The sequence below is a fragment of the Telopea speciosissima genome, chromosome 11, assembly GCF_018873765.1.
Source record: "Telopea speciosissima isolate NSW1024214 ecotype Mountain lineage chromosome 11, Tspe_v1, whole genome shotgun sequence".
Classification (NCBI taxonomy): Eukaryota; Viridiplantae; Streptophyta; class Magnoliopsida; order Proteales; family Proteaceae; genus Telopea; species Telopea speciosissima.
Genome location: NC_057926.1, coordinates 12,562,460 through 12,588,589, shown reverse-complemented (window position 1 = coordinate 12,588,589; position 26,130 = coordinate 12,562,460). Strand labels below are relative to the sequence as shown.

The 26,130-nt window shown below is 39.1% G+C and overlaps 1 protein-coding gene across 1 annotated transcript in view; it reads right to left on the bottom strand.

The window, feature by feature from the left end:
• Nucleotides 1-26,130, bottom strand: part of LOC122646699 (CHD3-type chromatin-remodeling factor PICKLE) — a 154,567-nt gene that overhangs the window by 70,162 nt on the left and 58,275 nt on the right. The window contains exons 19-21 of the mRNA XM_043840299.1: nt 23,946-24,055; nt 23,772-23,853; nt 2,459-2,656 (exon numbers count right to left, since the gene is read on the bottom strand). Coding sequence (XP_043696234.1) covers nt 2,459-2,656; nt 23,772-23,853; nt 23,946-24,055 — 390 coding nt within the window. The remainder of the gene's footprint in view (nt 1-2,458; nt 2,657-23,771; nt 23,854-23,945; nt 24,056-26,130) is intronic.

The window sequence follows — 26,130 nt, the reverse complement described above, 5'->3', positions numbered from 1 at the left end:
TTTGGTGACCCATATCCTAGGATAGGTTACCTTCAGCATGTTGATGATGCAGTTTACATGGTCACTGTGGATGACTACACTTGTTTCTTTACCCAGACTATAACGTGGCATTCATTTATCCTACAGTCGGAGAACAATACATGTCGGCTCCATCAGACTATGAGTGGGGTTGATCTTGGACGGCGGAGTAGTTATTATTAAAAAAATTTGTAAACATTTGAGTCACTTGATGACTACTTGACTTGTATTGGACTATTGGGGATATTATCATTTTGATATCATCTTCTCAAGTTGTTAACTTGTTACTGACTTAATGTACTTAATATTCTGACTTAAGTTATGACTTATGAATTATTCACTTTATGTTTCCAACTTCCAAGTCAATTTACTTGTTTAAATTACTTATTAATCATTAATTTATTATGGCTTCTAGTACTTAAAGTCTTAAACAATGTGTATATGTAATTAACTAAGTTATACATTAGGATTCGACCGTACATTGCCAATCAATGGTGCAAATCCAAAACACCACTTTAGGTGACTATTTTTGCAATTTGAACATTTAAATGTGTTTACATAGCCTAAAATAGGGTTTCCATGAAGTTTCAGGCCTTAACTTGGCCTAAAACCCACCAAAATGACCTACCGAAACATACCAGAAAAAATGCAAAATTTCGAACGAAATATCCGGTTATTTTGGATATTTCGGTCAACCCGAAACACCGAAATAAAACGAGTTTTCGAACTATGGTCGTAGATCACTCATCTTTAACAAGGGAATCCCTGCGAAATAAAAGCTTCGAACAGCTCTTTGGAATTTCCAGGGGGAGAGGAGGCCATTGGCAGTTTCCAGAACTACCCTTTCTTTAATTCATCCTCATTACCTCTAGTATAGTTTACTTCGCAATTAAACCAATATATAAGTAAACTAACCACGACATACACAAGTGAGGTAATGTACAAGCCTAAACCAGTGTTTTTTTCCAAAGAATTTAGGCTCCATATGGGAGTAATCCTAAGCTCACAATGGTCACCTCAATAAAGCTTTCGCCAAAAAATCCAAACCCCATACATAAACCTGGAAGACCAGCTCTGCCCCACTGGCAAGAACATCACAAAACATATAAACATGAAGCTGAAACACTAGCCAGGTTGTTTCTCCAAGTACCAATATTTAATGCATGCAACACAGAATTTACAGAACCCTTCAATGTAGCTTATGGCATTTCCCTTCACAAAACCAAGGTGTGCATATGGAAAACATACATATGATCTGACATGTGTTACTACTTACTTCTAAGAGGTAGATACACCAGTAACGAGACCAAGGGAGGGACAAACGCATGCCAAATACAGAACTGATACACCATATGTGTTTAATACCTGCATCTATTACCCTAGATTTTGTTATAGTTAGTCATGGCGCCACGGCCGGCCCTCGTGGTCACCAGGCTAAATATGCCTCCATTCCATGTATTTATTCTAATTCCAAGTATATTTTCCCATTCTTTTTTTCTTCTTTTTTCCTCCTCCCTCTTTCGCTTTTCTCCTTCTTCCTGTTTACCCCCTTTCCTCCCTTATTTTCCGCATCTCTGGAGTAAAACTGGTCTGGGCACTTAGGCAGATAAGATGCCCAGTCGCCTTGAACACATTGGGGTGCCTTGTTGCCTGGGAGGTAGGTTCCTAGCAACACCTTGACAACTATGGATTTAATAGATCATAATTTCTAAGAGTTACATAGGTAAGCATGCATCTCAAGAAGAGAAAAATTTACAGAGCAACTAAATCAGAGGATTTGGAAACACTTTAAAGGTTTTTCTCTTTCCCTTTCAACTTTAGCATGAATGTTGAAAAATCTAAAAGACGCCGTCTTTAGGCATATGCCCACACGTTTGATGCAAGAGCATCAGTTGTTAGAGATATTTTAGTTTTCATAGGGGTATATTTGCCTTTTACTGAATGAAGGGCTTAGCTCGAACAGTATCAAGCTTGATTCAAAAATACCATCCTTGGTCACTCTGTCAGTGATAGAGCAGCCTTTGAGGCAAGATCAGAACAAGGAACTTTGGGGCGGCGCTAGAGTCCTATAGTCTTTTGTTTCTTTTTGAAATCGATCACTCTGCTCCCTTACTTACCATACTGCTTTCCAATCCGAGAGTGCAACAGTGCCATGAAACAAGAATGATCAAGTACAACAGGACAATCCTATAAAAGGTAAAGTGAAGGCTCATGACTTTGGGATAACAACAAAAAAGCAAAAAGCAGGAATAAAGTTGCAATACTGCGGAGCAAATTGCCCCAAAAGAAACCACTCCCATCACAAATAACGGTCAACTTTCAAGAAACAATAATATAGGATTGGCAGAAGTATGGCATCAAAGCAGCTAAATTGAATCACTAAATGGCACTAAATTAATTTAATTCCATATTAAAATGATATAATAGCAGAAGACAGTACTTGTTTTCGGCTTCTCTTTCCCTTGCCCAAAGAAGTAAACTCTTCAATTTTATGCATTTCATATCTGTCCCTAAGCAATTCATCCCAGAAATTAGTTCTTTCTGCATTGTTGAGAGTAGTTTTATTGGCCACGGATGCCCTTTGAGCTTCTTCTTCCACTGCAACTTCTGCCTCGTCTATGTATTCAAAATTCGCTACCTAAAAGATGCTCCACAACATTAAATGCATTAAAATAGGAAGCAATAGATAAGATAATAAAACCAAAGATCATACCTAAGTCAGCCGTCAAGCATAATAAATAAAAAAATTGCTATTCTCTAACAACACCATGAGAAAAACCAGAGGTCTCCAGATTCAATAAATAAAGTCTTGGATCAACTTCATGCTTTACATCTTCAGATTTAATCAAGACATAGGAGGCAAAGGGAAGAAAAAACATATTACAACTTAAAACAAAAATTTATGCAATAACAAAGACAGCACTTGTAGCGTTAGGATCAAGAAATCAAGTAATCAACTGCTTCAGTTGAAAAGTCATTGAACAGCATTTATAATTAGTAACTTCTTCTTCTCGGTAATACACCATTTGTGTCCAGGTTTTATTCAGATAATTGCTCTTTCATTCTGAATTTAAAGACATGTTGCATTGTTTTAGATTTTATCTAGATATCCATGAATCACAAAATTGCTGAAAAATCGATCAAGTATTAATTAGCCAGACTGGTGGAGGGGGCTGGTTAGGGGAGAAGGGAAAAGGGATTTCAGAGTTGCAGGGGAGAGAGGGGATCACAAATTCACACACTTACGTATGGCAAGCCCAACCAGATTTCTATTCAATATTCACCGTTGTTCAACGTTGGGTTACAATGCTTAAATAAACAAAATCAAAGAGTCCTATTAGGAATATGAAACTGAAACCTATGTCTTAAATACGCAACTCAAAACAAAAAAAAAAGAGTTAAATAAATAAACTACTTCCAAGTTGGACCAGTTCTTGGTTTGGGCCTCCAAAGTTGGTCTTGTTTGTCTAACCAGGCTAGACCAACAGCATCAATTCTCCTTCTCTGAAAAGAATTCAACTCCGTCGAGTTTGGAAAAGGACCAAGGAGGCTGTCTGAGGCAACATGCTGGAGGAGGAACGACCCAGCTACTTTCTTGAGTTTAATGTTAGGGAGGTCATTAGTAGGAAGAAACTTTGTGGTTTTGTTGTCGTGATTGAAAGAGTAGGTATTCGCATACCCACAATGTTGTGCCTTCTTATCAAACAATCACGGTCGACAAAGAAGAATATGACACACCTTCAAAGAGAGGACGTCACACTATACTATGTCCACGAATCCACGAATAGAGTAGGTAAGCAAACACTTATCAATAATCTTGAGATTAGTGTTGTTCACTCATGCAACCTTGTAAGGATTTGGATGTGGCTCTGTCTGCAATCCCAGCTTACGAACAACTTCTTCAGAGACGACATTAGTGCAACTACCTCCATAGATCCTTAGTGAACTTCTAAGTGGTCAAAACAGGACGAAGAACATAACAAGGATGTCGCTCCACATCACCTATCATTGTCGTTGACTTCACTTGGCTCATGCTCCGCCTCTAAATCAACTGTCTCAAAACAGGGGTGCTCTTCTGGAACTTATATAGTATAAAAGAATCCTTATCTATATAAGCCAACAAACGGTTGGGGCATTGAGCACTGATATGTCTGTATTCTTTAAACATAAACCAATGAATGGCAGTCTTTGACATCACAGGACGAGTCTGCCAGAACCACGCCGAGGCAGAGAGTATGGTCGGCTAGATTGTGATGCCATATCAGAATCATGCCTAGGTAGAGAATATGGGTGGTTAGGTCGTGAAGATGCCATAGATACACAGTAGCATGTGGTCTGCTAAATGACTTTTCCTGAGAAGAAGACTGTTGGTGACTGGAAATGTTACCCCTAGGAAAAGTGTGTATAAAAGTCCTTTGAGTGTATGGCCACTTAAACTTTCTTCTACCTAATATGCCACATGTACAACATCCTCCATTGTAAGCAGACAATTGGATGTGAGTGCAGCTCTAATCTGAGGGTAAAAACCATTGCAAAATTGTGCCACCAATAGCTCTTCATCCCACTCAAAATCAAATCAAGTGGCGAAATAGTAAAATCTAGCAACAAACTCTTCAACTTTAATATTTTCTTGTTTTAACTGTGCAAACCTGGAATTTAAAGGTAGAATCTTATCATGGGATGTTGAAAGTCTGGAAGACATGATAGACTTGGCATCTACCAATGGAGAACCAAAGAGAGTACTGTGGAGAAAATGGCGAAAGCTTGGGGAAGAGGGATAGCCAGCAGCAGTCTTCGCAATTTCGAAGGCTTAGGAACAGGGTTTTAAGTATCGATCTGTATCGCATCGTATCTGCCGATACGTACCGGTATCGGTAGGTGTCGATACGATACTAAACGATATGTGTCGATAAGAAACGATACGATATGCTCGATACAATCGATACGTACTTTTATTTACCCTTTTTTTGGATTTAAAATGTATTGATATGTATTGGTCAATACATGTCGATACGTATCGATACATACGACTTAGAGTTCACTTTTTTGCCAAAACACACAAACCAAAGACTTCAGAGGCGGAAAAAACACCCTCAAGCCACTTGGAAAAGCTTGAAAACTTGGATTTAAACTCCATTTTTCACCCAAATCAAGTTAGGGCTTCCATTCAAGCATAGTTATCAAGGCGAGAAGGTGACCATGGAATTTTAGAGGGTCAAAAATCAAGGCGACACCACCATGTCGGCAAGGCGCATGACTAGGTGCCCAAGGCGACGCCTTGATAACTATGCATTGAAGAGTGAAAAACGACTCAATCTGTGGTTGAACAACATCATTTGTATCATCCAACAAGCTAAAATCAAAGATTAAAGGGGATTTTGTAGGGAAAGGTATGTTTTTTCAAAAAACTTGATTTTTTCTTCATATCTTGCTTTTTAGTTCTATTTTTTGCTATAAATCCATGCATTTAGGTTCAACTAAGCCATGAGATGCATGCATGATAAATATTTGCAAGGATTTGAACTCAAATCCACTATTTTTCACCCAAAAATGAAAATGTCTTACATAAAGTATCTTTTTTATTTCTTCCAAAAATCAATACCTACGCATGTGGGAAAAATATATGTACTACATATACATTAGATCTATCACCTTCAATGTAGCATTAGTTTTTACTTAATAATTTTTTTTTTCTTTTTCTTTTTTTGCTCTTTTCTGGAATTAAAAAATAATCAAAAAATTGAAAAAAAGAAAGGATTTTTTCATCTTTACTCTTTCATTGTAGTTTGATTAAATCATGCAATGTTCTGAAATGCACGACAAACCTTAGATTGATGTTATTTTTATCATAACTTACTATATTATTTCATTTTTTTATTTCTGAAAATTTGAAATTTTGAAAATAATTGTGGAAAATAAAAAAATTGATTAAAGTTGGTTTAATATACTTTGATAAACTTGCAATGCATGAAATGCATCATATACTTTACTTGATCTATTGGTGTTATGTTTTTAATATACTTTAACGGTTATGTAGTTATCTTTGGTATTTAGGAAGATGCCGCGACAACCAGACATTGGTTGGTCTTATTGTACGAAAATAAACAGCAGCAGATTGCATACAATGTGCAACTTCTGTGACACTCAGCATCTTGGAGGTGGGATAACTTGGCAAAAACAACACATGGTAGGAGGATATGGAAATGTTCCCAAGTGTACAAAATGCCCTGTAGAGTTAAGCAGGGCAATGCAAAAACACCTTAGAGATGCTAAAAATAACTCCACTCAAGCACGAGAGGATGAGGATGTGTTGGTAGAAATTTTGATGGAAGATTTCGAAGATTATGAAGGATCTATTATAGAAGCATAGGACCCAGAGTTAGCATGGGCAATGCAACTGTCACGACATGAAGCAAGAGAAACAGTGGAGAGATGAGCAATTGAGAAGAAGTTAAATCAGCTCGACCACAACGTCAGGGCCCTAAAGAAGTTGGTTGGCTCCTCTTGTCGTCCACATGTTAAGTAAGGGTAAGAAGCCTGTTGGCCTTAGTAGAGCAAATAATGTTAAGGGAATGTTTAACCGGTTTGCTAAGAGTGGTAAGGGTAAGAGGAAGAAGAGCCCAAATATCCGAGACCTGGATCCTAATGTCTACAAAGCGAGAGATGAAGGCTAACAGAGGATTAATGAAAGCTCTCAGCCCAAAACATTGAGCAAAATGATAGGTAAAGCATTCTCCAGATGGTTTCACAGTTCCATGATTCCACCTCACAAGGCCAAATATCCCCACATCAAGGCTATGGTAAATGAGATTCAATGTTTTAGGAAAAATGTCAAGCCACCCACGGCTTATGAGATTGTTGTGCCTTACTTGGATGATATTGTGAAAAAGGTGCATGTGTATATTGCGAGGTTCAAAGAGAAGTGGCATTTATATGAAGTAGCCATCATGTGTGATGCATGGAGTGGACCAACAAGATTGTCCATCAACAACTTCTTTATATATTGTGACGGTCGGGCGGTCTACCATAAGTTGGTCAATGCATCTAATAAAATTAAAGATGCCCATTACTTGAATAAGTTAATGGGTGATGTTGTTGAGGTAGGAGAAGATAATGTCGTCCATATAGTAACTGACAATGCAACAAATTTCAAAAAGGCTGGTCACTTACTTATGTTGAAGATGAAGTATCTATTTTGGACACCGTGTGCAGCTCATTATATAGATTTGATTTTCAAGGACATAAGAGAATTGCCAAAGGTCCAACTAATGGTTGGTTGTTGATGTAAGGAAGATCACCAACTTTATTTATAATCACAGTTGGGTTCTGGCATTGATGAGGAAGCATAAAAAAGGGGATTTAGTGAGGCCTGGAACCACAAGATTCGCAGCAAACTATATTGTAATTGATAGCCTCTGTTCCCGAAAGGTGGTCTGCTTAAGATGTTCACCTCTTCTGACTGGTTGACTAACAATTATGTAAGGTCTGAATTTGGGAGATATATTCAAGACCTTGTCACCTCCTCAAAGTTTTGGGAAATGATACGCCGACTCGATGGTATTATGATGCCACTCTTTTGTCTTCTTAGAGAGGTTGATGGGGAAAAGGATCAGACCATGGGTAAGATAATGGAAGTCATGGAAATAGTTAAGAAGAAGATACATGATGATAACCCAACATCAAACAAGAGGTATTTGAAAATTATAGACGAGCGATGAGAAATGATGTTGATTCAAGATGTTCATCAGGCAAGTAATCTTAACTGAGACGATTGCATGTAGAGTCATTCTAAATATTTCTTACATGAGTTTGATCCACCCCAACATTCTTCATGGCTATAGAGTGACTCTACATGTAAGAAATCTCATCTTTTGTTTTCGTTCCTTGCTACTTGCTTTCTTTGAAAGGTTGGGGTTTTCTGTGACTTTTTTTTATCTCAATTATCGGCAAAATAGGTGTCTGCCGGTAACCAAGCAAGCAAGAAGAACAGAGCTAGAGTTAACGGGAAGGGAAGGGAGCGATCAATGGGGAGGATGGGGATCTTCAACTCTGAAACCAAATTGGTGGGGGGCTGGTTAGGGGAGAAGGAGTAAGGGATTTCAGAGTTGCAGGGGAGATAGGGCATCACGCATTCACACTCACACAGGGCAAGCCCAACCAGATTTCTATTTCAATATTCATTGTTGTTCAATGTTGGGTTACAATGCTTAAATAAACAAAATCAAAGAGCCCTATTAGGAATATGAAACTGAAACATATGTCCTACATACGCAACTCAAAACAAATAAAACAGTTAAATACTAAACTATTTCCAAATTGGACCGGTTCTTGGTTTGGTGGGTCTTGTTTGTCGAGCCAGGCTAGAGCAACTGCATCACAGACTTTCTCTAAAAAATGAAACGGGGCACAAAAACTAATCTGCCAACATTTGAAACATAATCGTTACTCTTGAAAAACAAGTACCCAGGTAGTAAATAGAGGAACCAATAAGAACTATAGAATCTGCCACTGTATGTAAGCACCCAGAGAAAAGAAGAAGAACCTCCACCTGATATTTAGTGACCTAGACAAAACTACAATGGTTTCACTCGACAAATAAGCCAGTAGAAAATGGGAAAGACAAGAATGGTTTCCAAAAATATAATATGACAGATAAAGAGAAAGAAAAGACTCTAAGCAGGAGTCTCAACTTTATTGTGCAGAGTAATAGGGTAATAAATTGTATGGCAACTGGTAAAGAGACCAAATGACTATTCAATTGAAGCTGATTAGAGCTGCAACAGGAAAGGCTCATGGTGTTGCCTCCAAGCTGCTGTTAATACTGAAGTTCCTACAATTTCTGTATGAACCACCCTAGATGATAACAATAACATCTATGAGGTTAATACTGCAGTTCCTACAATTTCTGTCGTCACGGAAGAACCAGTCCTTAATGTTTCAAATGTCGAGGCTTACATTGAAGAATTTGAAGCAAGTAAAGTTGAGACAATGGACGATATGAAATTTGGTATTGCAAATGACAAGGTGGTTGAAGAAACCATTTAAGGGACTGTGAGCAACAAAGAAGAACTTAAAGAGTTAGAGTTTGAAACAGAGCAGGTCGAAGGCACAACTGTAGAAGACCCCATGGACATGACTGCTGATTTCGAAGTTGAGCACATAGAGTTCGTCATGCCACCAGAATTTTTTGAAGAAAAAGTTTCATGCCTTGAAGATTACATTCCTCACATCCACGAGCTGCCTGAGTAATATTATGGGTTGAAGACAGATGTTCATCACCCAAAGCTGATTCCTCCTTTTGCAAAATTCAAGGACGAATTTTTTTCAAGCAGGGGAGATTTGATGTAAATAAGTCACTTAGAGGGCTTATTTTATTGAAAATAGGCTTTGGATTGGGTTATGTAGGTGTTGAGCTTTTCATCCAATTAGAATGTTTGTCATGGGGTCCTTTAAGCCCCATTATGAGGTCCTTTTTGGTCTTTTTACTTCTTCCCTATATCTATGTATTATATCTTTTTGGCTCTCCTATTGAATATACTGAATTCCTACAGCTGCAACTCTCCTCTCTCCTTTTCTCCTTTTCTTCCTCTTCTCTTCTCTGATTTTCACAGGTAACACGGTATCAGAGCATAACTCCTAGGCCTGGTACAAATCTGTGCAAGTCCTTCTCTTTTTCTTTTGTTTTCTTTCCTTTTCTCTTCTACAATATCTGGTTAACACCACCAGAGGCTCACGATCTTAGAAAAGGGTGATTTTTCTCCCCTACGATTATTTTTGGGTGTTGGTTGATTGCAGTTTGGGTGTCTAAGATGTAAATCTGCTATTTCATAATTAAAAGCAGATTTTGAATTATTCGTGGTGATGTTGGTAGTTGGTTGAGTGGCAATTGAGTACCACATTGCCGGACTGATGTTTTGGGGAGGCTTGATTGATGTTTGAGCAGCAGTTCTTGAAGCCGTGGGTGATGCTTGTGGATTTGGTTGATGGCAGTACCTATTGGAGCAGTAGTTCTTGAAGGCGTGGGTGATGTTTGTTGATTTGATTGGTGGGAACATCTATTGAAGTTGTGTTTGGTGTTTGATTGATTCGATTGGTGGCAACATCTATTGAAGTTGTGTTTAGTGTTTGTTGATTCCTGAAATTTTGGGTACTTTTATTTGGAAAAGATAACATGGGTGATGAAGATAAAAGTAGTGCAGTGGTTACTGAGGTGACGTCCTCTTCTTCCAATCGAATCACAGAGAAGAAACTTGAAGGTATTACTAATTTTCGGCAATGGAGGAAAATTTTGAAGATTGTTTTGACTGGGCAAAATCAGCAGCTACACTTGACAGGACCCAAACCAGCGGATGATTCAACTTGGGAAACTGTCGATGCCAGAATTCTTGGACAGAAGTTGAACTCAATGGAGAATCTTGTTGTGGATTTGGTTATTCATATTGACACTGTGAAAGATTTATGGGACTACTTGGGAGTTCTTTATTCTGGTCAAAATAATTTGTCAAGGATTTAAGAATTATCACAGGAGTTTTACAGAACTGAGAGAAAGGGGAGTTCTATCACCCAATATTTCGCTGACTTTAAGCGAATGTATGAAGAATTGAATGCCCTTCTTCCTATTTCTTCGGATGTGAAGCAGATGCAAGTTCAAAGAGAGCAATTGGCTGTTATGGGTTTTTTGGGAGGACTCGGGCAGGAGTATGAATCTGTCCGATTACAAATCCTTGGTAGTGAAAATATTGCCTCACTCACAGATACATTTGCTCGTGTTCTTCGAGTATCTCGTGAGAGTTCTCGTGACTCCACACCAGCAGTTGACAGTTCAGTTTGGGTTTCACAAATTGGAGCTAGTGGAGGTAGCCGTGGAGATGGTTTGCTGTCCAGACATGTCACCACTGTGGTCAACTTGGCCATATTCAGAGATTTTGTTGAGAGCTTCATGGGAAGTCTGGACAGCAACAATTTGCTAATTCCGCTGCTAGTAGTGATTCAGCCCCTCAGTCTCAACCTTCTGAGGGTAAGGTGATTGTTATGTCTGACGAAGAGTATGCACGGTCCAACCAGATTCAGATTTCACAGCCAACTTCTTCCACTGCTTCTTTGATTAAGACAGGTAATGCCACTGCATTCCTTTCCGCTGCTTTCAGTCCCTGGATCATTGATTCAGGGGCATCGGACCACATGTTAAGAACGTCAAATATCTTTTTGTTTAGAAGAATCGTGGGCTAGAAAGAGAGAATGAGAGAATGGAATAACTTAGATTCATTGATAGGTAAGCCCCTCTATCTATAATAGAGGGAAAAGTTACAAAGGGACTAAAATAGGCGATGTGGGACTAAAACCCACATAGCCGACTTAAACTTAATAACATAAGACTAAAATTACCCCAAAAGGACCAGAATACCGTGGCGGTATTCTGGATTACATATTTCAACACTCCCCCTCAAGCTGGATTATACAAATAAGTAAAGAAAGAAGATCCAACTTGAACTAAAAAGAAAAAAAGAACTCCATAATAATGCAAACACTCCCCCTCAAGTTGGCGCATACAAGGTACCAATGCCCAACTTGAACAAAATAGAAAGAAACTAAGTTCCAGCAGAATCAAGATTGACAGATGAATGCAGCTCCCAAATAAACCTTCAAGAACTTGAAAAATAGCTCTTCAAAACTTGGGCAGACTTGATCAGCAAACCGGGACTGGAATGTCTTCCAAAAAAGGCAGCTTTCACCAATCTTCTTTTGCTATCCAGTGATGAATCTCTAAATGATAATCTTTAAAATAAGTAACTAGGGTAGTGAGCAGATGAATCAAGCAGTAGAAAAAATCAACCCAACTGTAGAACCTCATATAGGCAGGCAATAACCAAACATCTTCAATACTTTAACACCAATCTCCCCCTTACGGCAAACTCAACCCAAATAATGAAGGATACCCAATAGCAATGGTGGAAACACTGATCTTCTATGCTTTGCACCAAGTGTTCCTGCAAGTTCTGCTTTCTGCAATGGCTACAGGTATACTGTACATAATCCCCCCCCCCTCACGTGTAGTAGTACACGTGGACAGAAAATGGAGACGATGTAAGAAACAGTGCAAAAGTATAATATTCCAGAATTTTCCAAAAGGTGCTAAGGGTAATGGAAAGAGAAGAAATGGCAATTTAGAGAATACCATAAACTTCCAAGGTGGTTATGGGTATATGCCAAAGGTATGATATGGGAGGCGGTGAAGTGAAAATGCCAGTGGGATAATGAATTATGGAGAAAAACAATGCAACATAGAAATTGTCTACCATCTTCAAACTATCAAACAAACACTTTTGTTGGAAACTCCTGCAGGGGAGAAACACCTGACTCCAATAGTCAAATCTGATAAGTATACAGATCTGATTTGGAGTAAAGAAAGGCTCCAATCTTCAAGGCTTAATCAATCTTCAAACAAGGAAGAACAAGTGTGCAAAACTCCAATTTATAAACTCTCACACGCTAAATAGAACTGACGAAGATATCTGGACAGAATTGATGTAATAAGCATTCAACAAAAACTTGGATCAGATCTGAATTAGCGAATAATGCAAGGATCAAGCTCCAAAAGTAAGCTGGATATGAACCAATAGAAGAGCTTCACACAATTGAATAGGTTCGTAGTTGCAACCAATAACCTTGGAACACACTTTTGTAATCCCAAATAAGCTGATCACCAGGGTAGTAGATTCGAGTCTTCGACAATGAAAGAAATTCGATCTCCAATAGAAGGATACTCAGTCTCAATAATAGGGCAGCAGTAGATCACATAAAGGTAGCAATATCATGTCATCCAATCATGCTTACAGAAGCCCATCAATAGAACCAGCAAATATAAGATAATAACTCAGCAGATCCAATAGGTAGTTGAAGCAGCCAGCCACATATGAATCAGTAAAATAGGTTGATAATTGGAAAAATCGACCCATAAGATGAACCTCAATTTTTTCAATAATAAATCCATGATTGATGCGGAAACTTAGGTCGAATACTCCTCTGATGGTGATTAAAGTCCCCTCAAAAAATCAGCAAGATAGGACATCCCTTCCCCTGAGATCGATTAAAGTTAGGGTTTTGTAAACAACCCTCAAAGTTGAGATCAATTGTAGGGAAGGGGGATTCAAAAAAAAGTTGATGATGTATTTGAATAGATGCTGTCCTCTACGGCTTGAATGGATTTCCAATACGAATAACCAATCTCTATTTATGTTTGAGACTTAATCTTCAAGAGGGAGAAACACCAAAAATTGCAGAAAAAATAGGGCAGCAGTTATCTTGTGTAATAGAACTTCTTCAAGCCATGAATAGTTGAAGTAGAATGTCCCTCTTGATGGTAGAAACACCTCCAAAAAACTCCAGCAGCAGCAAGCAACCCTAAACCCAAAATCGATATGTGTCAGGGTTTTGTAAAACCCTAAAAAGGAGGATCAATTGGGGTTAGGGGTCTTCAAACACATGGAAAGAGGCTAATACTGAGTTCGAGTAGTCCTTGTAGTTGGAGCAATCAGCCCTCCAAAATTAGCAAAAACTAAAACCTGAAGGTCAGGGTTTTTAGTAGGTAACCAAATTAGCAGGATAAGGAAGTTTTGCTGAAGAAACAAATCCAGCCATCAGAAAGGGTCCAAACTTAGGCCGAGTAGGGCTTGTAGTAGTAGGGAATCACCCCCCAAAATTCAGCTACATCGGAAAAGGGAAACCCTAAAATCGATTGGAGTCAGGGTTTTTCAAAACCCTGACAAGTTGAGATCGATTAGGGTAGGGGCTGGAATGGTTAATAAGAGATGGAGAAAAAGAAAAAAGGGAAGTAGGACATTGGAATAGGATAGTAAGGTGCTGGAAAAGATAGCAAAGGGAGCTCCAATGATGGAAGGTCAGCCTTCCATGATGATAAGGTTCTGATCTCCAAAGAATTCTGGGAAACTCCAAATTGCAGAGATGGTTCCAACAGTTTTTAATAGAAAAAACATAGATATAATGGAGGAGGGCAACAAATAAATCATTGGACATTGTATTTGCCTCATTAGTGCTGCCCCCTTACAAGGATGAGAAGAAAAAAAAAACAGAAGAAGGAGAAGCCGAGAAAGAGAGAAGGGAGACATCGATTGAAGAGATGGACTAGGGTTTTTTCTCTTTTTCTAACCTAGATTAGACCTGCTTTGATACCATGTTAGAAGAATCGTGGGTTAGAAAGAGAGAACGAGAGAATGGAATAACTTAGATTCATTGATAGGTAAGCCCCTCTATTTATAATAGAGGGGAAAGTTACAAAGGGACTAAAATAGGCGATGTGGGACTAAAACCCACATAGCCGACTTAAACATAATAACATACGACTAAAATTACCGCAAAATGACCAAAATACCCCCACAGTATTCTAGATTACATATTTCAACACTTTTCCCCTTTGTCTCCATCATCATCCAGTGTTACCTTAGCCGATGGATCTTCAGCAAAGGTTGAGGGCACTAGTACTGTTCATCCTAACTCTTCATTGTCCCTATCTTCCGTTCTCTACCTTCCGAATTTTTCATTTAATCTTATGTCAGTAAGTAAATTAACCAATACTTTTAACTGTTCAGTCACATTTTATCCCGATTCTTATGTTTTTCAGGATCTTGCTACGAAGAAGACAATTGGTAGAGGACGTGAGTCGGGGGGGCTGTATCTACTTGATGGCTCTCAGTCTGTTGCTTGTTCCAGTGTTGCTTCACATCATCAGATTCATTGTCGGCTTGGTCATCCTTCCTTGGAAAGCCTTAAGAAGTTAGATTCTAGTTTTCGTTCTCTTTCTAGTCTTGAGTGTGAGTCTTGTCAGTTTGGGAAACTCCACCGTGTGAGTTATCCCCTTAGAGTCAATAAGTGTTCTATTTCTCCTTTTTCTTTGGTTCATTCTGATGTGTGGGGTCCGTGTCCTGTCGTAGCACATTTTGGTTTTAAATACTTTGTTACATTTGTTGATGACTATTCAAGGATGACTTAGTTATATTTAATGAAAAATAGATCTGAATTATTTTCTATATGTTGTGAAAACCGCAACAAATTTAAATTTTTTTTGAACTTGTGTGATTTCAGGTTCCAGCTCCGAGTCTATGGTGGCTTCGATGCTATGGGCTGCATCGGTCGAGGATACAGATGAATCTCTCGACACACCTATGGAGGATTCCAGGGATTCTTCCCAACTTGCACTTCTGGAGTCAGAGGACTCCGATGGAACCCCGCACCTGAGCTACCTGTGCCTGATCTGCTGCCTAGATAGCATGCAGAACCTTTCCATTAATTAAACTCATTGTAAGTATGATTTAATTGTATTTTATAATGCTTCGTACGACCGATTAGGGTTATAGGGGTATTTTGGTCAATCTACCTCTGTGGGACCCACATCCCCAGTGGGGAATCCTATTTCCAACATTTACCCGAACCCGGATTACCCCTGATGTCATATGACATCATTATTTAATTAGAATTAACCAATAGGTATAAAAATTCTATTAAAAATCTGATTTAGGAATTAGTTTTTAGAAACCGATTTTGGCTTTACTAAACCAAACATGCCTTGGTAGAACCACTATACATATAAACTAATTTCACTATTCACTCATTCCTAAACTAAGAGAACCGAAATCAGACTTAGAGCTTGGAGAAGAAAGTAGAGAAAAGAGAAGAAGAAGAAGAAGGGAAAAGAGGAACTTACCTTAGGAATTTGATCTTGGCTTTGAATTGGAAGCTTGGAAACCTCCATTAGAGACCTTGAAGCATAAAATCAGGGCTGCATCTCCTGTCCCTGCTGTTGCACATAGGTAGGCCTCAAATCCTTGCTGCTCCCATCTACTTCTTCCCTAATCTCTTCTCTAAATTCTCTCTAATTGCAGCCTAAGGTATTGGCTGCCATTAATGCTTGTAAACTAAGCTTTGATTATGAAATTATGCCCAAATAATTACTGTTTTGAACCAAATTTCAGTTCATACATGGCAGTGACTTGTAAACAGCCCCATAGGAACCCAATCCCTAGCTGAATTGTTCAATTTATGAACCCTAAACCAATCAATTTGGGTTTAATTGCTAAAAATCCCAATTGGATCTTAAATTATGAAATTGAACCTCCAATTGTATGGACCCACTTTAGATTAGGGTTAAATTACCAAATTGGGCCCATGCATGTGAAGATCCATGCATTAGGAACTAAACCCCCAAATCTGCCATTTGAATCGGATGCAGAACCAGGGTTTGAACCGGTCGACCGGTTCACCTGACCCCTAAATCCGATTCAACATTTTATGACCAAATTGCCCTTCAATGCTTGGGTATTGACCTGAACTCATCCCTGACCCCAATACTTGATGTTTTCCAATGTTTTAGGACTGTGTATGGGTTGTTTACCCCTGTGTTTGTCTGTATTGCTGGAATCTTTGGAGGGTAACTGACTTAGTCTAGTCTACAACTTCAGATAAGGGAATATGAATTAATTTCAGTGTGTTTAATCTCTTAATTTCTTTTTGTTCAGTGTGCCATGTCATGCATCACTATTATTGTTCAGATCATGTAGTTTATTAGCTTTATAATTCCGCATTAGACTGCATGTGATTAGGTTGCATCGCATACTGCATTGCAATGATATTACTTGATACTGTACAATGATGTTAATGTTGCACTGCTTACTATAAAAATTGAACTGTACATACATATGCCATCATGATTAGACTGCATTGGGCTAGGGTGCTCATAACCCAGAGCTACGACCCTTACCAACAGGGGTTGAGGTGTTGAATAACCCGTGATAGGTCCGAAGGGTAATACCGGGATGCCATTCACTGTCCCCATGTTAGCGATCCGCTCCGCTGTGGGATTAACAATAGGGTTAGTCTTTGGGGGTCTACTAGGGTCCGATGGTTCATGCCGGAACTGGTGGGTCTTCACCATAGTAGAATGCTTTCGCTCGAGTGACCGATGGCTGATTATGATATTCCAGGACCGAAGCTAGTATGCTGCTACAGTAGTACTTATACCTCATGCGACTTAGAATCCATGTTAGGAGCATGCTTACTTAGGACATTCATCATGACTGTTGTGATATGTTTGCATGCATTTCCTTACTGGGTTAGTGGCGCTCACCCCTTATGATCACCTTATTTTTCAGATGACATGTCTGCTACTGTTGCTTCTGGTGCTTCTGTGGGAGTCTCCTCTACACAGGACTCACCTCCAGCTCTCGGAGTTGACACTCCCCTCTTGGTGGAGCACGATGCTCCGTGCTCTTACGACGACTGTGCCTTCTCTTGAGCCGCCTGGCTGACAGGCTACTTCTTTCCTTTCTCTTTTTGTGTAACCCTTTTGTATAGACTATTGTACACAAGTCTTTTTAGGTTTTTGGGTTACTTTTGTGAACTTACCATGTAACTCAATTTCACTTAATATATATACTGCTGTTATCACTAGATCTTCTTTATTTGCTGCCTTATTCTTCTATTAAATTGTTTCCGCTGCATTTAATTCTGTAATTGTGAATGAGACTTGCGAATAGAGTACAGCACTTGCGATCCTGGTGGGTTGGTTGGATGTCAGAGACATCCAGTCACACTTGGCCCTTATAAACCGGGCCGAGGTGTGACATATTTTGTGTGTTTGCTTCTGAAATTCGAACTCGGTTTGGTGTGAATGTGAAAATTCTTCATAGTGATAATGCCAAAGAGTACTTTTCTGCTCCTTTTTCTACATTTATGGTACAGCATGGTATGGTTCACCAGTCTTCCTGTTCTGACACACCACAACAAAACAGTGTGGCAGAAAGGAAAAATCGTCACCTAATGGAGGTGACTCGTTCCCTGTTGTTTGAAATGAAGGTTCCCAAACATTTTTGGGCTGATGTCGTACTAACTGCATGCTACCTTATTAATCATATGCCTTCATCCGTTTTCCGAGCGAAATCCCTCATTCCTTATTGTTTCCAACTGAACCATTGTTTGTTTTGCCGCCTCGTATTTTTGGTTGTGCGTGCTTTATTCGTAATCATACACATGGACTGTCTAAGTTGGATCCTAAAACCATTAAGTGTATGTTTCTTGGTTATTCTCGTACCCAAAAGGGGGATCATTGTTTTTCTCCATCCATGCGGAATATTTTATTACAGCTGATGTCTCCTCCTTCAAATCCATGCCATATCATGTTGATCCAGTAAATGCCTTTGAGTTGGATGATGATTTCCCGGTTTATGTCATTCAATCTTCTATTCCAACACCACCAGCTCCTGCACAGGGATTGCCGCCAACCAAGGTTTATGTCCGCTGCCCACAAGTAGCTGCTGCCCCTCGTGTTCTCGCCGACTCTATCACGTCTTCTTCTGCTGCAGGTCCTACCACGGCTACCCCTTCAGTTGAGCCTATTGTTTCTAACCTTGACATTCCAATTGCTAAACGAAAAGGTACCCATAGTTGTACTCAACATCCTATTTCTAGATTTGTTTCTTATTCTTCTTTGTCTTCTCCATTTCGTTCCTTTTTATCTATTGTTGAGCCCCACCCCCTTCCTAAGTCTGTGATAGAGGCATTATCTAGTCCTTGCTAGAGGACTTCAATGGAGGAAGAATTACTGGCATTAAAGGTGAATAATACTTGGGATATTGTACCGCTGCCCCAAGGGAAAACTGCCATCGGTTATCAATGGATATATGCAGTGAATGTTAATCCTGATGGTTCTCTTGCTCGTTTGAAGGCGAGACTTGTAGCTAAGGATTATGCACAGGTGTATGGTATAGACTACTTAGATACCTTTTCACCTGTGGCCAAACTTGCTTCTGCTCGTATTCTGATATCACTTGCAGCCACATATCACTGGCCTTTATTTCAGTTTGATGTTAAGAATTAATTTTTACATGGGACTCTACAGAAGGAGGTTTATATGGAGCAACCACCAGGGTTTGTTGCTCAAGGGGAGTCTGGAATGGTGTGTAGATTAAAAAAATCATTGTATGGGCTGAAAGCCTAAAACAGTCTCCTCGTGCATGGTTTAGCCGATTTACTGAAGTTGTTCTGGCCTTTGGCATGTCCAGGTGTGGAAGTGATCACTCATTCTTTTATAGACAGTCAAATGCAGGGAGGATTTTTCTGATTGTGTACGTTGATGATATTATCATCACTGATGATGATGCAGTTGGTATAACAGAGTTGAAGTTATACCTTTAACAAAAATTTCAGACTAAAGACTTGGGGAAGTTAAAATATTTTTTGGGAATTGAAGTGGCACAGTCTTGGATAGGAGTTTTTCTATCACAGCGAAAGTATGTGTTGGACTTACTTACTGAAACAGGTATGCTCGGGTCTAAGCCTATTGACTCACCCATGGACCAGAATGTGAAACTTGTTGCTGAAGGGGGAGATGCTCTTGATGATCATGAGAAATATAGAAGATTGGTGTGTAAGCTGAATTACTTAACGGTTACTTGACCTGACATTGCTTTTCCAGTGAGTGTGGTGAGTCAATTCCTTTCCTCTCCTCGGACATCTCATTGGGATGCAGTTGTACGTATTTTAAGGTATCTCAAAAAGGCTCCAGGTAGAGGAATTGTGTATCAAGATCATGGACATAATAGAGTTGTAGGGTTTTCAGATGCTGATTGGGCAGGATCTCCAACTGACAGGAGGTCGACTACTAGGTACTGCACATTTGTTGGAGGAAATCTGGTTTCACGGAAGAAAAAGAAGCAGAGTGTTGTGGCTCGTTCCAGTGCTGAGTCAGAATACAGAGCCATGGCACAAGTAACATGTGAATTAACGTGGCTACAACAACTATTGTCTGAGTTGGGGTTCAAGATTTCAACTCCCATGCAGTTATGGTGGGATAATCAAGCATCAATTCATATTGCTTCCAAGTTCCAATCCTGTGTTCCATCAGAGGACGAAGCACATTGAAATTGACTGCCATTTTGTTCGGGAAAAGATGTAGAGTGGATTGATTCTTCCAAACCGTATCAGAATTAGAGAGCAGCTTGCAGATGTATTTACTAAGTCATTGGGCAATGGGAGGATAGAGAATATTTGTAACAAGCTGGGCATGATTGATATATAAGCTCCAGCTTGAGGGGGAGTGTTAGAATGCTTGTCGTGGGGTCCAAACAGGATCTCGTGACTAGCGCTAATCACGAGATTCCTTTAAGCCCCAATATGAGGTCCTTTTTGGTCTTTTTACTTCTTCCCTATACCTATGTATTATATCTTTTTGGCTCTCCTATTGAATATACTGAATTCTTACGGCTACAACTCCCCTCTCCCCTTTTCTCCTTCTCTTCCTCTTCTCTTCTTTGATTTTCACAGGTAACAAATCCCATGGGTTTATTTTGTAATTGGTCAATTTAATGAGCATAAAATACGGGTAGAAAATAGGAAACGGGATTTACTTCCTTAGTTTAATTAGAGTCCTATTTTGAGTTTGTTTTCTTTATTATTTCACTTAGTCAATTTAGGTTACCTTATTAGTTAAGGATAGGGTTAGGCCTTTCCTTTTTAGTGTCAAAGTCTATTTTTGAGTCTTCTATATAAGTTTGTAAGGTAGGCCAGCATGGTACACGAATTTGATTAATGAAAAATTGGCTTTAGCCTTTGTTAAAAATCCTGAGATAGGTTGGATGAGATGCCCAGGGTGGGCTGAGAAAGCCATCCCCTTCCCCAACCCCCTCCATCGATCTCCAATCAAGCTCCATTAAAGTTTCAATTCTGCCATAGCTGATCCATTGAAGAAATATATTCAGTTGTTGGAATTTCTCTGCAAGGTTCAAGATATTTTCGAACAAGAAGTCTGTCTGAAATTGAAATTCTGCAATTATTCTTCTTCCCTTCAAGAAGGTCACATGCAAGGTGATTTTCGCGAGAATTCTGCCCAGCCAAATCTAACCGTTAGAACCTGCTGAAATTTTGTTTGAATCTTCCTCAAATTCTAAGAGAGACTTGATTCAAATTTCATTATCATCCAACCAGCTAATTGTCTAAAATTACCCTTTACCCCTAAATCCTATTTCTACTAGGATTCCTCAATAATTTCAGATTTAGTCGTCTAATTTAACTATAACTTTCAGCATCTCTTCTCTCCCACATAATCCACACTCTCCTAACTTAACCCTAACATCTAACCCTAGGTCCCAGTAAACCCTAACCCTAATTTCACAATTTCACATAATTTGACCTAGCCGATTTTCCCAATCCATAGCAGATCCTGGTTATTGGTTCTAGTTGGTCTCCTACCAATCTAGAATTACATTACTCCCACCAATTCTACTGTAGAGAAGTTGGATTTAACAGCCTGTAGCTGGTTTGATCTGCTTTACAAAGTTGGTTTAAACTAAGTAAAACCAGGAATAGAGTATATACGCAAAGCACTGGGTTGGGAATTAGCCATAAAGATGTGTTGACCTCTAGTTTGTATGGAGAAAGAAGAACATGTTGCTCTCTTTCCCCTCATGTTTGTTTCATAGTTCAAAAACTCGGGTTCCAGTCTCGTTTTGGCCTGACCGAATGACTGAAATTTTGCCGAAACAGTGCATTTTTCGGATACAATGTAGACATGACCGAAATTACTGAAATTTTGACCGAAACAGTCTCAAAGGTTTCGCCTCCTGTTTCATCTCGACCATGTTGCAATTGGCGAAATTTCGCCGAGATTTCTGCGAGCTTTTTAGCTATGAAGTGGAATTTGCTGACAAACTATTTCGTTATCTCCCTTTTGCAAACAAGTCTGGCAACATTTTCCGCAGGTGTTTCAGATATCATGTGTTTCTGGAAGATGCTTACAAAAATTTGGTTGTGGCATTAGAAAGTTTTTGACAAGAAGTTTCTATTGGGAAAAGTCTTTTATCATCCTTCTAGTGTCCATGGGAAGAGGGAAATACAAGACTTTTCCAAGATGCCAATCCTGATGGGGGTGGAAGTTGAGAAAATTAAATGCTACACTCTACATTCTATGGAAGTGTGGAACTACACTAAGCTCATTAAGACTATTAAGGTTTTAAAGACCCTGGATGTCTCTTTTCAGCAAAGACCAAGGAGTGCCAATGAAGCGGTCTTTGGGAATGTCCTTTAAATTTCACTCTTTCATCCTAAATTGTATGACCATGTATCCCCAATATACCACTATGTACCAAACAACCGGGAGAACAGATAAACATACAAGCAAATTAAGAGATATTGGAGATTGAAGAAAGCTGAAAAGGATATTGCTTAACATGCTGACAAAGAACTAAAAGAAGCAGGTCATGCCAAGTATTGTAATTTGAAGGCACATGTAGAGAAGATAACATTTCACAAAATATAAATTGAACACCAGAACATATTAGGGCAAGAGTTCTTTGTGGGGGAATGTGGTCCCTGCATGAGTGGGGGGCCAATGGGAGCGCATGCGGCGGCATCAAAAGGTTGGTCATTACCACCTTTCATGAGAGGTGGGGTGGTCATTCCGCGCCCCCCCCCCCCCCAAAAAAAAAGTGTGTCAGGGTGCAGGGGGTACACTCCCACACAGAACATTTCTTCTTATCTTAAATAACTAGTAATGATCCACTTCAATTAGCTGAAAGCACCCTAATGCAGAATTGATCTCAAACCATTAAAGCTGCACCCTAATGCAGAATTGATCTCTTTATTTACATATGAAGAAGAAACAAGAAATGATACGACCTTGGATTCACCACCAAAAGGCCTGCGGGAATGGAATCACCATAAAACCAAGCTACTGAATCACCACAGTAGGGTATGATTGGAATCAGAACCAAAAGGGCTGGAACTGCATCACCACTACACCAAAAGAGTTGAAGCCAAAACTCACTTTTATTCCATTGTGAATGGGCTGCTGCTGCGAACAGCCCCATATGTATAGACTTGTTTAAACTCAATTATAAAATTCATTCCTCCCCCCGTATAAGAGGAAGTTTCCTAATCTAGGAATCCTGGAAATAAGCTCTATACAGGAAAGGATTTTGTAAGATTAAACCAATCCAGATTACATTACTAAATAACGAATAAAATAATAACGAAAAAAACAATCTAAAAAGGCTCCTCCACATCTTGCCTTGCTGGCCAGATTCCTCGCTTTTATGAAATAGAAACTGCACATCCTAAATCTTATCCCAATGACCCCCACCAGATATTATCTTCAAAGAAAAAAAACTCTTGTACATAAAAGTACAAAAGAGAACTCTCCACACGCCAGCTCTCATTGACTGGTGATAAACTCTTGCCTAGATCAGATTCCCGCAGCCATCAAATCTTTATTTAACTAGGCCCCACTAGAAGACCTTCACGCAAAGACTGTTTGCGGACTGAAGAGTTAGTTTCCTACAACATAGGAAACCTGAAATGCCAGCTCTATGGGAGAGAATAAATAGGAGCTCCAATACCAGCTTGGGCCCACACATACTAGAATTAGGAATTTCAAAATCCCCGTACATGAACACTGCATTTTGGTAAAAAACTGGTTCAGTATTCAACCAAACTGGACCACATAAAACCTCCTCTTACTCCCTACAATCTGCATCACACTGCGGCAACAACAAGCCATTATTTGCCTCACCCAAGAAGCATGTAGTGAAACATATTAAAGGAAGAATGCTTAGATGCATATATGGTCTAGATAAATAAGAATAGTGGAAAAGGATTCATGAGCCATATCCCAAAGTATCAGAATCACAAGAAGACAGGAAATAAGGAATAAACCTTTAGAGAACATAGAATGATAAAAGACAGAGCAAAACCTTAAAAGCTTTCAGAAATCCATCTTCTTCTTCATCATCCATGGTTGTCTCTTCACCACCAACTTGATCACGATCAAGTAATCTGATAAACAGTACACACAAAAATAAAGTACTAAAGTATAAATAACTCAAATTTTTTTAAGAGAATAAACCTGAAAGCACTAAAAATATTACCTATCTATAGCAGCATCATCATAGTGAATCTGACGTGCTTTTCCAGCTTCATCACCCTCATCAGCAAATAGCTCTATTGAACCATATCTTATTATGTCATCTAACTCTTCCTAGAGGTAAAATTCATACTGCTTATTAGAATTTCATTACATATCTAATTGAACTTAAAAGTAATTTAATAATGTGTTCTTCAAATCCACATCAATACAATCCAAACCATTAATATATGATTTTCCATTCAAGAGGAGGAATGTAAAGAAATTAAAGTAAACAAAGAGCATCAGAGATATATCTAACAAAATTGAGTGCATACAGTGGAAATGACTTCATAGTGCAAGGTAAATAATTCATAGCAAGTAGAAGCAGTATACACTTTGGACATGATCTCATGACATGAGAATCCAATACACTTCTTACCTCATCATAATGCATAATGGTAGACAATCAACCATTTCTCAAGCAATTTACTATTTTATTGCACACATTCATCTTCTTAAAACCATTCAATGAATTGAGCTTAAAGTCGCATTCCTTAACAGGCCTGGTGTACTGTTAAAGGGGATTTGACAAACACATTCCTGGAATTTTACAAGAAAGCTTACTGGGAATTAGGAAGCAACATGAATATTATTATCCTCATCCCACAGAAAAGGTACCAACCCAGCTTCATGTCAGAACCTACAAGATTCTGTTTAAAATGTTACCCTGGAATTGAACTTCGCATTTCAACCGCGATGAGGTTCATGAACCCATAGACAAATTAGTAGACAGCATGACACAGTACAAAATCACAGTGATAAGAAAAATAAAACAAACAGAAAAGAATATAAGGGACTCAAATAACTTGACAACCAGCACTTGGATGTGGTTGAAAATCAAATCGAATTGGGTAGATATGCTGCTGAATAAATGCTCGAACAATGGGACTGATAAAACAGAAATTAGAAAGTATAGGATGGAAGCTGTAAGCCTGTAACTTGAGATCTGGAATTCTAATAAACAACAAACTGTGGTCGAATGGATCCCTACTAGGGGTGAACAACAACAACAACTCAGCCTCATCCCAACAAAATGGGATCAGCTACATGGATCCTTGCCCTCCAATCAGCTCTATTCGAGGTCATACTTGATACAAAGCCTAAGCTATGCATGTCTTTACTCACCACTTCTCCTAAGGTCATTTTAGGTCTTCCCCTGGATCTTTTAGTTCCTTCAATCTGATCACTCCTCTGTGCTGGAGCATCCAAAGGCCACCGTTGAACATGGCCATGCCACGTCAAACGACCTTCCTGTAGCTTATCATGTATCGGAGCTACTCCCAAACCAGCTCTAATATGATCATTCCTTACTTTATTCTTCCTAGTTTTGCTACTCATCCATCTCAACATCCTCATCTCTGCCACACTGAGTTTATCTATATGATGCTTCTTAACTGCCCAACGTTCCGCACCATACATCATAGTCGGTCGTATGACTGTCCTATAAAATTTTCCTTTAAGTTTTACAGGAATATGCCGGTCATATGACTGCCCTACTAGGGGTGAACAACTCCTCAAAATATGGGATTCAACTGATGGATAGATGGGCAGTAACAATAAGACAAACAGCAACCAAAATAAAGAGAAAACAGAAATCGTAGAAAGGAAAAACTGGGTAGAAAATCTGTAGGAAAGTGATTAACAAATATAAATAAATATAAAGAATAATCTATAAAAAATAAAGGAAGAAAAAACCTAATGATAGCCACGGTAGGAGGAGTAATGGTTTCTAGAATCGACAGAACAGTAAAGTATGTGAAGAAAGAGAATTGAAGAAATGTGGGGATATGACTTGGTATCACCACCAAGATCATCTAAAGCCCGTTGTCCGATGGCTACACATGGGCTCTTTATGGGCTTAAGTTATGACCAGCGTATGGGCCTGACTATATTAAGTCTTAAGGCTTAATGTGGGCTGGTTATAACTATAGTTAGTGGACCTAATTATGGGCTTGACTGGGCTGGCCTTTCTTCCTCCTTGAGTACACCATTACTTTGCATCAAACTGACTTGGCTGGGTTAAGGTTTTGAGAAAGAAGAAGAAACAGAGAAAAGAAGAGGAGAGAGGATGGAAATCCTGAGAGCTTCATGTCGCCCTCATACATACTTTTTTATATAAATTAAAGATCCTACATACTTGAAACAAC